Source organism: Microtus oregoni, unplaced genomic scaffold (assembly GCF_018167655.1).
Source record: "Microtus oregoni isolate MIOR12 unplaced genomic scaffold, Mior012 000020F_ref0000438, whole genome shotgun sequence".
NCBI classification, from domain to species: domain Eukaryota; kingdom Metazoa; phylum Chordata; class Mammalia; order Rodentia; family Cricetidae; genus Microtus; species Microtus oregoni.
Genome location: NW_024543079.1, coordinates 8,898,511 through 8,913,969, shown reverse-complemented (window position 1 = coordinate 8,913,969; position 15,459 = coordinate 8,898,511). Strand labels below are relative to the sequence as shown.

General features: G+C 42.2%; 1 protein-coding gene across 3 annotated transcripts in view; it reads right to left on the bottom strand.

Moving 5' to 3' along the window:
- Chd6 (chromodomain helicase DNA binding protein 6) overlaps nt 1-15,459 on the bottom strand; it is a 158,190-nt gene that overhangs the window by 28,889 nt on the left and 113,842 nt on the right. For 2 of the 3 annotated variants that reach the window (XM_041670129.1, XM_041670131.1), the window contains exons 22-27: nt 15,099-15,298; nt 14,448-14,607; nt 12,951-13,040; nt 11,883-11,986; nt 7,606-7,735; nt 5,558-5,618 (exon numbers count right to left, since the gene is read on the bottom strand). In XM_041670129.1, the coding sequence (XP_041526063.1) occupies nt 5,558-5,618; nt 7,606-7,735; nt 11,883-11,986; nt 12,951-13,040; nt 14,448-14,607; nt 15,099-15,298 (745 nt within the window). The remainder of the gene's footprint in view (nt 1-5,557; nt 5,619-7,605; nt 7,736-11,882; nt 11,987-12,950; nt 13,041-14,447; nt 14,608-15,098; nt 15,299-15,459) is intronic. The other variant, XM_041670130.1, reaches the window with a different exon arrangement.

Genomic DNA, 15,459 nt, shown 5'->3' with positions numbered 1-15,459 from the left:
CCAACAACAAAGTGGACCTCCTTCCCCAGCAGGAGGCACAGCCCTCTTTCCCCACCACGGGTCATAACACAGTCCACTGAAAGACTGCTCCAGTATGTGTTAGCGCTCTCATCAGTGTGAAGATTCTGCCATTCTTCTCTTTATTCCCAGGTGTGCTCAACTGTCCCTGTAAACTGTCTTTTTACATGACGGCCTGGGCTTTTTAACTTCCTACTAAGAAAGAAATGAATGCCCAGCTAGTATCTTCAGGGAAGAAGGTGCAGGGTGAGAGGGAAGGAGGAGGGAGTAACAGGCCTGATGCCAGCCCGTATCCTCCTCCTTGTGTAAGGTCAGCCGCTTCCCTCCCGTGTACAATGTCAGTATGTGCACCAGAAGTCAAGTCACATCTGTTTAGAATCTGTCCACCTCACAATCTTAGAGAAGCCACTGCTGGTTCTACCTGCTTTTGATTATATTGTATTGCTAAGGTTCTGAGGATCTGAAAGATGAAGAAGTAACTAAGCACTAGTTACTCAAACGAAGAGACAGGCAGTTCATGCTTAGCTGAACTGGAATGGAAGGTAAGTTACTTCTCGCGCCTATGCCCTGCTCTCTCCCCTCAGTGCCCTCCATCTGACAGCTATTCTGTGAACACGACTGTGGACAGTGTTCAGAGCTAGGCCAGGCTGCAGTTGGTCAGCAGCTGTCTTTCATGAAAATATGAACTACTGTTGCTGAGAGGAGGGGCTCAATGTACGCATCTGTAATACTTCCCTTCTCCTGGTTATAAAAATTCTCAACTACGAGCTACTAGAATTTGGCAGGCATTTAACTTAGAGGCCAAAATCTTTTTTCTCAATTGTCAAATAAGGATAAAAATATGCAATGTGCTTCTTTTACACTGCTGAGGTAGGGGAAACGTACTTTAGACTGAGGGACATTCTGTATTAAGTATTACTTTCCTTTCTTTGGTGCTCAAATGGTTTCTATGAGCTAACACATTCTAAATCTCAAACAAAATACTTGCTGATGAAAGTTAGGAACTGGACCCAGAGCCAGAGCGCGGTTTTTAACTGTTTAGAGCAGAGCCCCAGATCCCTTCAGTCCAACAGCGTAAGGCACCATCCTGACTTACTTTAGTTGACTGTGTCTCAAGTCTGTGTGGCACAGAAGACAAGTCTTTGAAAAGGTTATTTCCCACTTGGGAAAGTGGTGTTATTACTACAAGCAGATGACTGATAGGGGATGTGTGCAAGTAATAAAGAGAAGAGAAATAACTGTAACTGTGTACTAGGAGAGTGGTGACTCTCGCAATGGAATCACCCGAAGACAGTGCCATAAAAACTTCATGGACATATTTGCTCTATTGCTCAGAGAGCGTATGCTCAAATAGTGCTGGGGCCCATATGGCATTTTACACACACACACACACACACACACACACACACACACAAATTTAGAATGTAAGAAAGCCATGTGCCCCTGGGGCATGCACATGTACCTATTCACCACCTGTAAGCACAACTGAAACTCCTGAACACTCTGTAAAACAAACACAGAAAACTGTGAAAGGAAGAAAGCTGAGTAAAACAGGAACAACACGGTGCTCAGTTTCCTGGGCTTCCATTATAAATCCTAGATCTGGTAAGGAAGACAACTATCTAAAAGTGATATAGGGTATAGAAAAAAAAATCAAACAAAAAAAACCAAACAAAAACTTGATCTCTCTAGTAAAAGATCAAGAAAAGAGCAAGCTTGGAGCACAGAAATGTTAGGACAGTAACTGTTATGTCCACCCCAACAACACAGAAAAAGTGGCTCACCCAATCTATGCCAGTAAAGCTCATCTGAAGGGCCTAGACGTCCACCTTCTTCAGGTGCTATAGGTTGCTTCATTTGCCTGGTGGATGGTGCCAGAAAAAGCTAAGAAGTTTCCAAGTTTCATCCCTGATATGCAGCAATGACTCTCACCCTTATCCATAGCATTAAAAGGACCAATGGGGAAACACTGCTTCTGTGTCCATGGTACCGAGGACATGCTCTGCCAACAGTATCAATGGGAGCATACCCAGAATGTGGAGGTCAGCTTCCATCTCAGAGAAACTAGGTGAACCTTAATTCCTGATTCTTTGCTAGTGTCAGAGGAAGTCAGCTACAACAAGGTTTAAATAAGATATACAGTGTCCCCATGTAATACCCTAAAATCTTCAGAATTCCCTTAAAAATGCATACCAAACATCAGGAAGATCTCAAACTTAGAGAAAAAGAAAATAAATGTCAATATCAAGTTAACAGTGGTTTACATATCTGACACAAAAATTAAAAAACCACGAATAAGCAATTCTAAACGTATATATCAAACCAAGTTTTATCAGAGAAACAAAGTAAAGAAGGACCAAAGGGCAATTTTAAATCTGAAAAGTACAACAAATGAGAAAAAAAAAAAAACACTCAGAAAAAAGAAATTCTCAACAGCAGACCAGAAGAGACAAATAATCTGTAGAATTAAAATCAGAGTATGAAAAAGCTCCGTGAGCAGAGAAACAGATTACAGTGATCAGGTCTCTGGGACTGTAACCAACACTCATTTCACCTGTGTCTTGAAAAGGGAAGAGAATTAGGGAGAGCAGAAACATACTTGAAGAAAAATGCTCCCAATTTAGCAAAAGACAATACTACAGATTCAAGAACGTGAGTCAACTCTAAACATGATAAAACTCAAATCCTTTCCAAATCATGTAGTTAAATTTCTGAAAAACCAAAACCAAACCAAAACAACAACAACAAGAATAAAAAACCTAAAGGGGGGAGGTGTGTGAGACAAAGGATACTTTTACCTAGAAGGGAAAAACAAGTAAACTGCCCGATTTCTCCCTAAAAGCATGAAGGTCAAATCAAAGACGCACAGTATTGTTAGAGCTGAAGGAAAAGAGCCTTAGGTAAGAAAAACTTACGAGGAAAATCTTCAGTCTGACCCTGAAGAATGACTGGAAGAATTTCTCTAAACAGAAAACAGATGAAACACTCCATCCAGTAACAGGAAGAAAGCACTAGAACATGGAACGGCATTAACTCCTCCACTTCACAGGGTTGAATATGGCCGACAGTGCACAGAGGAGATACTTAGGACACTCTACATAGGAAAGGGTGGGCTCCTTGGGGCCCATGGGTTGGAGAGAACTGATTCCTACAAGCTGTCCTCTGACCTTTATAAGCAACCTAACCCAATTATAATAAATAAAAGAGGGTAAAGGGACAAAATGAGATCTTTATACTTCACTTGAGTTGGAAAAACATGGAACCAGTGACCGTGGTGTTAACTATGTAACAAAATACAAATACCAATCAGGCTACAAAATCAACATGTACTTTTAGAGTACATATGGATGCTTCAGTAAGAATGGGCTGTAATACAGGACAGTGTGCCAATAAAATTGTATTCATTGTGAAGACTACAGGTTCTATGTGGCTGCCTATAATTCTAGCTTCAAAAGAGGGGATCCCTAGAGCAAACTGACTAGTGAGATTAGCCGTACTGGTGAGGTCTGACTTTGACTGAAGAGACCTATACCTACTGAATATGGTAGAACAATTGAGAAGGATTCTGGCTGAGTAGTGGCAACACATGCTTTTAATCCCAGAACTCAGGAGGCACAGGCAAGCACATATTTGAGTTTGAGTCCAGCCTGGACTACAGAGTGAGTTCCAGGACAGCTAGCTGTACACAGAGAAACCCTGTCCCAAAAAACCAAAAGAATAATCCTGGACATCAACCTCAGCCTCACATACATACACACCCCCTCCACATATGAAAAACATATGTGGACGGACAGGGACACACACAGACACACACTAAATGAAAAGAAAGGAAAAATATTATCAAATAGAAGTATTCTGCAATACATAAAATAATTAAATACTTGATCAAGCAGAGCTCATGCTAGTGCTGTAAGATTGGTTTAATATTTTAACTAATCATAGTAATTCTCCTTCCTGATAGGCCAAATAAGAAAAAAAAACACCAAATATTATCAGGAAAAATAGTGTATGACAAAATTCAACATCTGTTTATGATAAAAACTCAAGAACTAGGATTATGGAAACACCCTTCATTTTTGATGTAGAGATTTTTAAGATAATCTACAAGCAGTGTAACTCTTTTTTAAAATTAGAATTAAAAATATTTACTTATGCTGGACTGTGGTGGTACACGCCTTTAATCAGAGAAACCCTGTTTCAAAACACACCCACACCCCCCCATGCATGCTTTCCATGCATGTATGTATATGGCAGAGGAAGAGAAAAAGAGATCACAGGACAGAATCCAGAACTTTGAAATGGAACCTCACAAACATGTCCAACTGTCTTTTTTTCCCCCAAAGGTGCAAAAGTAATTTTATAGAGAGAAAGAATATTTTAAACACTTATGGAATAATGGGATGTGACCAGGTTAAAGAAAAACCTGATCTAATTCTCATCATTTAAATTAGAATTAACCTAAAATGGAGCACAGACGTTTATGTAAAACTATAAAATGTATGGGAGGGGAGGACAGAGACTTTCTAGCTGCAGCAAGAGCTCTCACACCTGGTACCAAAAACACAACCCACAAAAGTGAGAAATTCATTTCCTCAAATTAAAAATTCTTGCCATATTAAAGACAACACAGAAAGGGCAAAATGACAAAGCTACCTATCTGACAAAAGACTAGTATCTGGAATTTACATGAGCTCTAAAACAGCGATGAAAGTAGAACATTTACTGAGCAAAGCACAAGAAGCAGTGAGCATCACTAGCCGTTAGGGAAATGATGTACAGGGCACTACTACACAAGCATCAGAATGCACCCATAAAAAGACAACAATATCAAACGCAGGGTGTGTAAAAAGCAGGTCACTTATTTGCTGCCAGTAGGGGCAAAGATGATACAGCTACTCTGAAAAAAATGTGGCAGTTTCTTAAATAAATGTACATTATATAAACAGTGCCATATCCATGCTATGGAATAACATTTAGCTACCACCCCGTCCCTAACCAAAAAAGAAAAAAAAAAAAACCTATGGTTTAACAGACAATAACTAATTTTCAGATTATGACAAGTGAAAAAAGCTAACTGCTAAAGGTTCATACTGTTTGATTCCATTTATAGAACCTCTTTAAAATGATGAAGTTATGAAAAGGTCAATAATGGTTGCCAGGGACTGAAACGTGGTGGAAAGGGAAGACAAATGATTATGAGATGGTGCCAAGACTTTTGTAGTGACAGGAATGTCCTTTACTTTGAATCAACAATGTCACCATCCTGAATATTATAATAAGCACAATCTTGCAAGGTATTACTATGGGGGTACAGGGGACATAGGGTTTCTCTGTACTGCATTTTACAACTGTATCTTAAATTTGCAGCCATCTGGAAAAGACTTCAGAATACAAATGTAGTCCACTGTGTGGCTGGAATCTCTGTCATAGCCCCTGGTGACACAAGGCAAGTGCAGCCGTGCACTCCAACTCCCCACACCATGAGCTACTCTCTCAGCACGAAAGAGCATGCAGTACCAGGACAGCAAATCTGACTCACCGTTTGCTTCTGGAGACCATCTAACTTGTCCTCAGCACTGTCTTCTTTATCTATGTTGCCTCTAAATAAAAGTAATTATATACCACTTAGGATTTATGTTACTACCAGAATGCTTGTAAGCAAGCCCTCCAAATCACCGCTAAAGGGAAGGTTAGTAGTTATCTTTCTTAAAGGCACTCAAAATCTTAAGATTTTCTTTCTTTTCTGAGAACCTTAGAGACACTGAGAACGAGAGAAACTACTACCAAAGAATTTTATCATGTGGGTGAGCAAGGACTTCAACTCGACTAAGACCTTCCATGAGGGTGAAGCCTACCAGGCTCACTCTGAGGCTGACTGTTCAACAATGATACTGTCACTGAAACGGTGGTTACAGCCCATCAAGAGCTGTCTGCTGCCGGGCAGTGGTGGCGCACGCCTTTAATCCCAGCACTTGGGAGGCAGAGGCAGGCGGATCTCTGTGAGTTCGAGGCCAGCCTGGGCTACAAGAGCTAGTTCCAGGACAGGCTCCAAAGCCACAGAGAAACCCCTGTCTCCAAAGCAACAAAAAACAAACAAACAAAAAGAGCTGTCTGCACATACAGCTCTGAGAAAGAGAACAGATTCTAGTCAAAACTGACAAAAGTGCACACCCTTAAGCACACTGAGGTAATAACCACTTCTAAAGCCACTTTCCGGGAAGACAACTCTCTCTGCTGTTGAGATGGAAGGGCAGGTTGTCCTCTCTGGTATTGCACTTGTGACTCCATCAGCTACGTCATGTCTCCTGTGAGTGTAACTATTCTGAAGCCTGTTTCCCTGATTCTTCAATGCTTAAACTGGAAAGCAGTTAGATGCCTTGCTCCTAGCTTAGGTGCCCCCTGGAGTCACCAAATAGAAAAGCTACACAGACACCTCGGCCAGGTGGGGCTTTTGCTGGACCAGTTAATTTAACTAACACCTCCCAAAACACGCTTTTATTATCCTGTCCACAGCTAATGGCTTTGGGGAAGAGAACATCAGACAGGGAAAGTGTTCACTGGGGCTACTGGCAGTGCCGTACTTTCACGGCTAGGTCTAACCCATAGCCATGGGATCAAAGTATCTCATCCTTAGCAGAGGAGAGATGTGGACAAAGCTGACAGGACACATCTAAGAGAAATGCTGCTTTCTAAACCTTTGCATATCTTGGAGATCTATAGGTTTTAGCCGTTACTTTCATTTTCCTAAGAACTTAAACATTTGGAGATTATACCAACGATAAATAAAACTCAGCCAAAGAGGATGTTTCTATATTTTGTATACAACTCTTTACTATATTGAATGGCCGCAACTTCAAAAAGTGCTGAGTTTGACTTATTCAGAGTTATATGATCCTTGGATAATATCAGCAATCAGCTGAGGAACTTTATGATCAGGATACTTGCTGTGTCTGTGTAGATTTTTGCCAGCTTTCTTCCCTGAAAGCCCTCTGGCTAGACATGAGAAGAATGGTTAACAAGCCAGGCAGGATCATCAGCCAGGGAAATCCATGAAGGACAGGAACTGGAATTTGGTCCAAAGCACAAGTATAAGGTAGAGTAGGATGAACGGAAAGAAGCAGTTTTGAAGGGCATCGTCACAGTACAACAAGGCTTAAGAGAGATGCCAGACATAGAGGGAAACCTGTGGTGGTTTGAATGAGCAATGTACCATATAAGCTCAGGTCTCTGCACACCCGGTTCCTAGTCGGGAAGCTTATGAAACTTTAAGAGGTAGAACCATGCTGTGGAGAAAGATACAAATGAGGCTAGGTTTTGAGGATTTAAAGCCTGGCTCCACTTTCTGTACCCACGAAATGTGATCAACTACTCTTGCTGCCATGTGTCTTCCCCTCCATATGAACTCTCTTTGTGAAATATTAAGACAGAATAAATGTTTTATTCTGCAATGCTCTTGGTCATTATCTCATCATAGCAACAGAAAAGTAACTACTACATAAAGATACAGAGCCCTGGATGGATGTGGAATAGAACACAAGTTGGTGACAAGGCAATGTGACATCAGAGAGGGCCTATGTGGCTTCTCACCTTTCAGGAATGTCTGGGGTTCCATCTGTGACACCCTGCTCTGCAGACAGGGACTTCTCATCAGGCATCCCGACTTTCTCTAGGAAGCAGAGTGCTGGGTCAGCCCGCATGGCATTGTACCTCTCATAACCTGAGCGGGCAATGACAAGTGCGAGAAGTCAGGGCAGAACCCACCAGACCTGCTCTGGCCTAGACATTCATTCCATCTCTTTTATTCAGTGAAAACTAAGACAAAACAAATTTATCAATGCTTTAAACAATTTTAAGCAATTATTTAGGATTAATGCTAGCTTAAGAGACCTCCCAACTGGGAGCTACTATTCTGGAGCTATTGCAGACTTCTGAGTAGTTTCTTACTAAAGCTGGAGCTCGCGTAAACACTGCCTGTGAGCAGATGCACCGCTGAACTATCCTCACTGGTTTGCTGTTCTGTGCAGCAAAGGGAAGGATATGAGTTACCTGACAGCTTCTTCCTCTTATTTCTCACTCTGATACCCAGTTACGTCCTAAATGAACTTATTTTCACACAGTCAACCCTATCTCACAGGTTAGAAAAGGAAGCTGAACAAAATGATAGCTGTAAGTGCTGAATTAAGAACTGGATCACGATGACTGTTTATTGGGTTAGCAGACTTGGCCCAATTACAAACCCAGTACAACAAAATCCTAAACACACTTGCTGGGGCTTTGGAATTGTTCCTCATCACGTTTAAAGTAAATAAAAGGAATATTTTGACCCAGAAGATAGACTTTAATGGCAAAACAACTACATGAAATGCTCTGTGTTTACACGTGGAGGCTAGAGGTTGATGTTGAGTGTCTTTCTCTACTGCTCTCCTTGTTTTTAGAGACAGGGTCTCACTGAATCCAGAGCTCACCTACTAGCTAGGGTGACCAGAGAGCACACGTCATCTTTTTGTCTCTGCCCTTTCCTCAACCCCCAGTGCCAAGGCTCCAGGTGTGTGCACCATGCCCAGCTTTATGTGGTACTGGGAATCCAAATTTAGGTCCCTGTGTTTGCATGCCAGGAACTTTACCTGATAAGTCACCTCTTCAGTTCCCCCCAAATTGTACTTTTTGAGAAAGCCCAAGCAGGAGGATGTGTAGTATTTTATTGAATCTAACATAATCTTTTTTAGGGAGCAAGAAGGAGAGTGGGATTCTCCTGAAAGTATTATAGAGTAAAATGTAATCTCATAAATAAGGCAAGGCTTGTCCAAATAGAAGACCCAAATCTATTGTCATATCAAACTATTTTGGGAGACACTCTTTCAGGCAAGGGAAGACTCTTGGGGCAGTTCTCCTCACAGACAATGTCAGTCATCAGCTCTGTGACATGTACTGGGACCCTGAGGTAGGTGCAGGAAATGCAGAATGCTAACGATAACCTGCTTGGTTGTAAGAACAGATTCAACTTTGTCAGTTTTGTGATGTACTGCATCCGTTACTAGGATAAAGCACCTAGTACTTCTCAACAAGAACTACAGGACATTGATCTTTTTTAAAGTTTTTTTTTTGTTAAGATTTTTTAACTTTTAATTTTGTGTCTGTGTATGGGTTTGTGTACATGAGCCCAGATGTCTACAGAAGCCAAGAGATAGTGTTGGATTCCTTGGAGTTAGAGTCACAGGCAGCTGTGAGCTGCCCATAAAATGTGGGCCCTGGGAGCTGAAATTAGTCTTCTAAAGGGCAGCCCAAATTTAAATGCTGAGCCATCTCTCCAGCCCCAATGCACTTGATTTTTTTTTTAAACATTAGAGCAATCTTTCTGTCACCTTAGATAGGAGCTGTTGCCATACTGTCATGGAAGCATGTGCCGTGAGAAACTGCACTGCTTTCTGTTTCTGTTTTTATCACTTATTCTTTACAATGGTGATCTGACCAATGCAAGTCTCTTTAAGGAGACTTAGGGTTCTCTAGAAATAGAAGCTTGGTCTTCCTCATAATTCTGAGTTTTGTAGGTTGTTTTTTTTTTTTTTGTGTGTGTGTGTGTGGTTTTTGAGGGCCTGACATTATGCTCACTCAATAAGCAACAAGACTAGATGAACTGGTTTTCTTGAGATCCTTTTTCTTCCAATTACTGGTGTAGAAGAAAAATTATTCTGCACTATCTCCGTTGAAGCTTACATCAAAGTAAACTTTCCCCTAATATGTCTGTCTTAAAGAGATTCCTGCCATGGTCTGATCCCCATGAAGAGGTGAGTTATCAGATAGTGAGAGAGTGAGAGCCTTCCTTTATTGTCCCATTACTATTGAGGGAGGTTAACCCTCCACAAGCGTTCTGCCTTTCTGATCTGCACGACATGATGGCAATGAGATAGGCTAGGGTCTTCCATGTGCCCACCTGGGTAAATTTCTACACTGTATGGTCTTATCATGTGTGGGCCTGATAGCTGGGCTCTGTATTTCTATTTCTTCATTAGTTACAAGGCTGGAGTGGGGAAGACTGATTCAGTTTCCTAGAAACCCCTAGCAGTGACCCTGAAAGAGAAACTAGGAGTGGTAATGGCAAAACAAAGACCTACACAGCCACAAGACAGGTCCTTGAAGAGATGGAGGCTGCTTACCACATTGAGTAAATGTTTAAGAATATGTTTAGAAATACCAAAATCCTCATATTGAGGAATATTTCATGTACCCAGGCTGTCCCAAAGGGGCAGTTACCATTTAGTGCGTGTGAGAACTATCGGGAACATTATGCAGACTAGGCTTACGACAAAGTGTTCTGGCTGCAGGCTAGAGTTCCCACTGAAGACTCAGCCTATTCTACTACAGATGGCTCCAAGACAGAAATTTCTCACCTAAATATGGCTCCACAGCAGGCTGTCTGGAGACATACCCACAAAAACTTTAGGAGATGAAAAATTCCAGCACTATACTACACACCCAACCAAAGCATGGAGAAAGGTGTGTACACTTTGTGGTACATGATCTGGGGAAAATGAACCGTCTGTAATAACTGCCAGTCAACAGAAAATAATAGCAGACTCTTAAGGTAATGCTTTACCAAGGGAGGATAGGCATTTGTTTCCATTTCCCCAAGCTATTAAAACATGCTAGTTCTCTTTAACTTCTTGGTTAATGAAAAGAATTAAAGATTGCCCAGAACATCTTTACACCGAGACGGTAAAGTTACAAACTAAGAATTTCGAGTTCTTTAAATCTTCTTAGAATTCCACACAAAAATGATCTAAAACCTAGCACTTGCCTTCACTACCTAATTCCTCTACTCAAGTAACAGGGGTACTTACTATGTGCTACACACTAGGGCAGACACAAGGATCACTAGGAACAAATGAGCGAGGTCTAGGGAGATGGCTCAGTTGGTGCTGTGATTTGAATAGGAAATGCCCTCCACGGCTCACATGTTTGAACACTTGGGTCTCCAGCTCGTGGCACTGTTTGAGGTTATACAACCTTTAGGAGGCAGAGCCTTGCTGGAGGAAGTATGTCATTAAGAGTGGGCATTTATAGCCTAGCTCTCTACTTCCTGTTCTCTGTTTCTATTTCTGGTGTATGGATGGAATGTGATGGCTCTGCTTCCTGACTGCCACTCCAGCCTCATATTCCTGCTGTTGTTACCTACCTACCACGATGGACTATTATTTCCTCAAACTACGAGCCTTTCTCCCAAGCTACTTCTGTCAGGGCATCCACCAGAGCAATAGGAAAGTAACTAACACGGTTGGAAGGAGTGCTTGTTGTAAGGGCATGAGGAAATGCATCAGATCCCTGACATCCATGTGAAAAACCAAACACGGCTACATATTTGTGTGCCCATAACCTCAGTGCTGGGGTGGAGGGGAGGAAGGAAGGTCCCTAGGGCTTGCTGGCTATCATCTAGACTAGGTATAAAAGGTCTGGTGAGAGAAACTGTCTCAAGAGAATAGGTGTAGAGTGACAGAGAAGACGCCCAACAACCTCCTGTGGCCCCGACATGTGCACAAGTGTGCATAACTGCACCTAGCCCTAGATGAAGGGAAGAGATGGATGCAGTCCCACCTTAAGTACAAACAGCCGAGGGAAAAGGATAAAATCAAGTAACTTCTTTGTGACTACAGTTACCCTTTTGAAGTTTCTCAGTAATATATTCACAGTACTGTTATGAGTCAGTCACACATTCATTGGGTCAAGACTCCAGGTAGGTGGACAGCTGTGAGGTTCAGCTTTCTGAGAATTAGCGGGATTGTTGGGAGTTTGCAGGAATATGTACAGCCTAGTTAAGATTGCTTGAATCAGTTTTTTGGGTAACTGATCTGGAATTTTCTAAAACACACCGTGCTTGAACACGCCAATGAGAAGGGACTTATCAGCCTCAGCATCCCACCAATCCACGGGGATTTCCACGTAGTCAATGTCAGGCAGAGGCACATCCAGTTCCCTGTGGAAAGAAGGGTGTGGTTTCAGTGTTCTTTGCAGCCAGACACAACACAAAAGCTACTGAATCAACCCTGGTATGAAACCACATTCCTGACTGAATGTCTAAGTAACAATAAGACAATCCAGGAGGCTGTAGCTCACAAAGCTGTTTAAGCATAGGTACTAGGTTCTCAAACTCCACTTGAGACTGGAGGAGAATCTACTGTCAGCTGGCTCTGGACTGTGTGTGTAAAGCAGTTCTGTCTGTCCCTTTAATTAAGAACCAACGCAAAAGTCTTGGATGTTTTGATCATGAAAAGGCGACATTTCCCCCAAATGACTGAATCCTTAATATTATCTACACCATCTTACCTCAGCGTTGACATTGGTATAGTCTGAGGTATAAAGAGGGCCTTTCAAAAACTAAGTGGTCTGTTAGGTCAAAACCAATCTTACATTGCATTTTTCTGGCCAAAAGAGTGAGCATAATGCTCAGATGCACACATCAGGATTGGTGAACAAGCCAGGACTGGCGAGCCTGCTACCATCAGCCCCTCTGGGTTTCGGTCCATGTTCTAAGAAACACATGGACCTGAGCTCCCTGCCTTCATTTTCAGGGCTTGGATGGAGGAATATCTACCTTTATAGTTCCTCCCTCCTCTCCCCACTGCCTGGGATGGTTTCTCAGTAGAATTAACAACTGTCATTAAGATTCTTATTGTGACTGATATCCCTTGACAGGCCCAACTCCCTCTCCTAAAACAGTGCCATTTTGGGATGAGTATAAGTTTATACATTAAACCTAAACAGGACCAGTGACAGACTGCGAACAAAGTGGAGGCCTTTCTTCTCTATCTCCCTGTTTACTATCCAGTAGCTGTCTTGGGCAGGGTAGAAACATGGGTCTCCTGAAACAACAGGCTGGATTTGGCCAGTCTATGAGCAGGTAATTTACATAGATTATTTAACTCTGGATGATGTATTACCTGGCAGGAGTTCCCTCAAATGCTTTATCAGCTGCTTCTCCCAGTATTTCAGCTTTTAGGAAGTATAGCATTCGGACTCTCAGAAGCACCCTATGAAAGATGAACACATTAATACAATATTCTGGAACCTAAGATTGAGAACACATTACCTAATTAAGACAGAGAAATTAATAAGCATTCTTGAGTAGCAGGAAGGGGTATATCAGAATATACCAGAATAAGACACCAGTTATCAATGCCAGATATTACTAGTATCACCCCTTCACCATCCAAAAAAACCAAACGCTTTCCCAGTTTCTTGCTAGACCATCCTGTTAGCCATAAGTCAGGGTAGAGACAATCAATAATACCTCCCTTAACCCCAATCTTTTCATGTGGCCACAAGGACCACAGGGGTAGCTGGATTCCAAGAGGCTAGTTACCAAGTATACTAGTTAGAAAAGAGTGAATCTGTTTGAATAGTGTTACTTTCAGGCAGTTTTACACATACACAGTTAGATACTTAAAGGGCAATTGTTTTTCACGGCAGTACGTCTTTTCCTGAGGTCACATTCACTTTGATTCTGCACTCTTAGGCTCCATGGCAATGTACCAATTGTGTTTAAGACGAATCAATTAAGTATATGTTCGTCAACTGCCACTATCCTGTACCATGCTATATGTTGTAAAGAATATAGCAAAGTAAACAATTCAATCATGCTCTACAGGCACCTAGAAGTCCACTGTGAAACGAGACCAACCACAAAGAGTCAGAACAGAGAAACTGACAGCTGAGGCCCAGGCTAAATATGCACAAACACAGGATGGAAATATGGGGAGGTGCAATGGAGAACACCACTGCTAAAGAAACGCTTCATACTTAAGCTAAGCAGCAAAGAGGTCTGGAGGGAACACTTGCAGTTCACTCGTAATACCAAGAGTAAAGGTTAGCCACTGAGGGAAAAGCCTATGTACTCATATGGCAGTACTCATAGAGGAACTGACTTCCAGATAACTTGTGTGATGAGGGACCACAAATTTTATGGACAATACTGATCATTTTCAGGAAGAAAATGTAGGTTATTTATTTATATATGCTGGTATTACAGTTCTCTGAAGAAACAGGCTAATAGACTGTCTCTGGAAAGCAAATGGGGGATCTAGAGATGGGAGGAAAACCTTATTTTTGACAGAGTAATTTTATGTGCATGAGTGTGATCTATTCAAAAGAATGGAACTTAGAGGCTTCGAAATAAAGCATAATTCTATTAGATCTGAGTAGAAAATGGCACTGTGGCCCTGCTCAGAAGCAGAGAGAGGATGTCCTGACTGGTTCTCAAAAGTTGGCTTAGAAGTCTCTGGGTACTGAATATATTGTAGGAGAGAAGACTGCTGAAGGAGTGGGGAAGGGGCATAAAGAATGCTGACAGTTTATACCCCCAATCCCCTCTCCTTTCTCCAGACCTTGCATGGGGTGTGAAGTCAGAAATCTGGGCTGTTTGAGCGAGGCTAACTCACTTGTTGCAGTGCTGTTTGAGGTGTTTCTTGTATCCATCATCATGTAAGACCACCTCAGGGTTGCAGGTGGCTAGCCAATCTGCATTCTTCAGTTCTGGGAGCAAGAGCTGGTTTTTTGTCTTTTTTCCTTTCCTCCCTCTGGGGACAGGGGCAGACAACCCTGAAATGGAGAGATAATGACACAGGATGAGCCAAAAGGGCTTTAATATGGGCATTAAATCTGGGCCAGGCATAGAAAAAGCATGGTGGGCCCCTGGTGACAGACTCCTCAAGTCCCCAGAAAGCAAGGTGGTCAGCAAGATTTAATAAATGACTTGTGAGACTCAGGGAGGAACAAAACAGCTTGTCCCTTTTGGGCTCCTGGGGTCTAGTAAGAAGGAGGAGACTTGAAGGGAAGCTTTGGTTAAGGAAAGAGAAGCACAACATAAGACAAGTCATGCCAGAAGTGACACGGACAGAATGGAGAAATGAAAAAGACGAGCCACAGAACACGAGGTCTGAGTCCTCAGTTCAGGGGACTCCCAATGGACTCAGGTAAGTGAGCAAGACCACATGTAGGAAATGGCAAGAGCACTCACCTGCCCTTATAATAGAACACAGGCAACAGTGACCCCAGAGGAGAACTCACAGCGGACCTATTTTACCACTTACCTGAGTGGTTCTGGAGGGTCTGAGCTTGTCCGTCTTTGGAAGGTGTGATTAGCTCCCAAATAAAACTCTTGATCTTTTCATCTCCTTTATAATGCTTGACACAGTACACCAACAGGGCCCGGCAAATCATTTCCATGTCTTTCTCATTCAGGTGCCACTTAAATCGCCCATGAGTCAGGATGTCCTTCCACCGGCCCCAGCTGATGTAAGAATACAGAAAGTGTTGGAGGAAGAGCCAGACACACCCTCCACAGAGCAGAAATTAGAAAGACAAGAGGTTTCTCATCTTCTTACAGTGTATTAGTTACCCTAAAAGCTTAGTCCTGAAAGGCCTGTGACTTTGACTGCATGCCCTACTTGT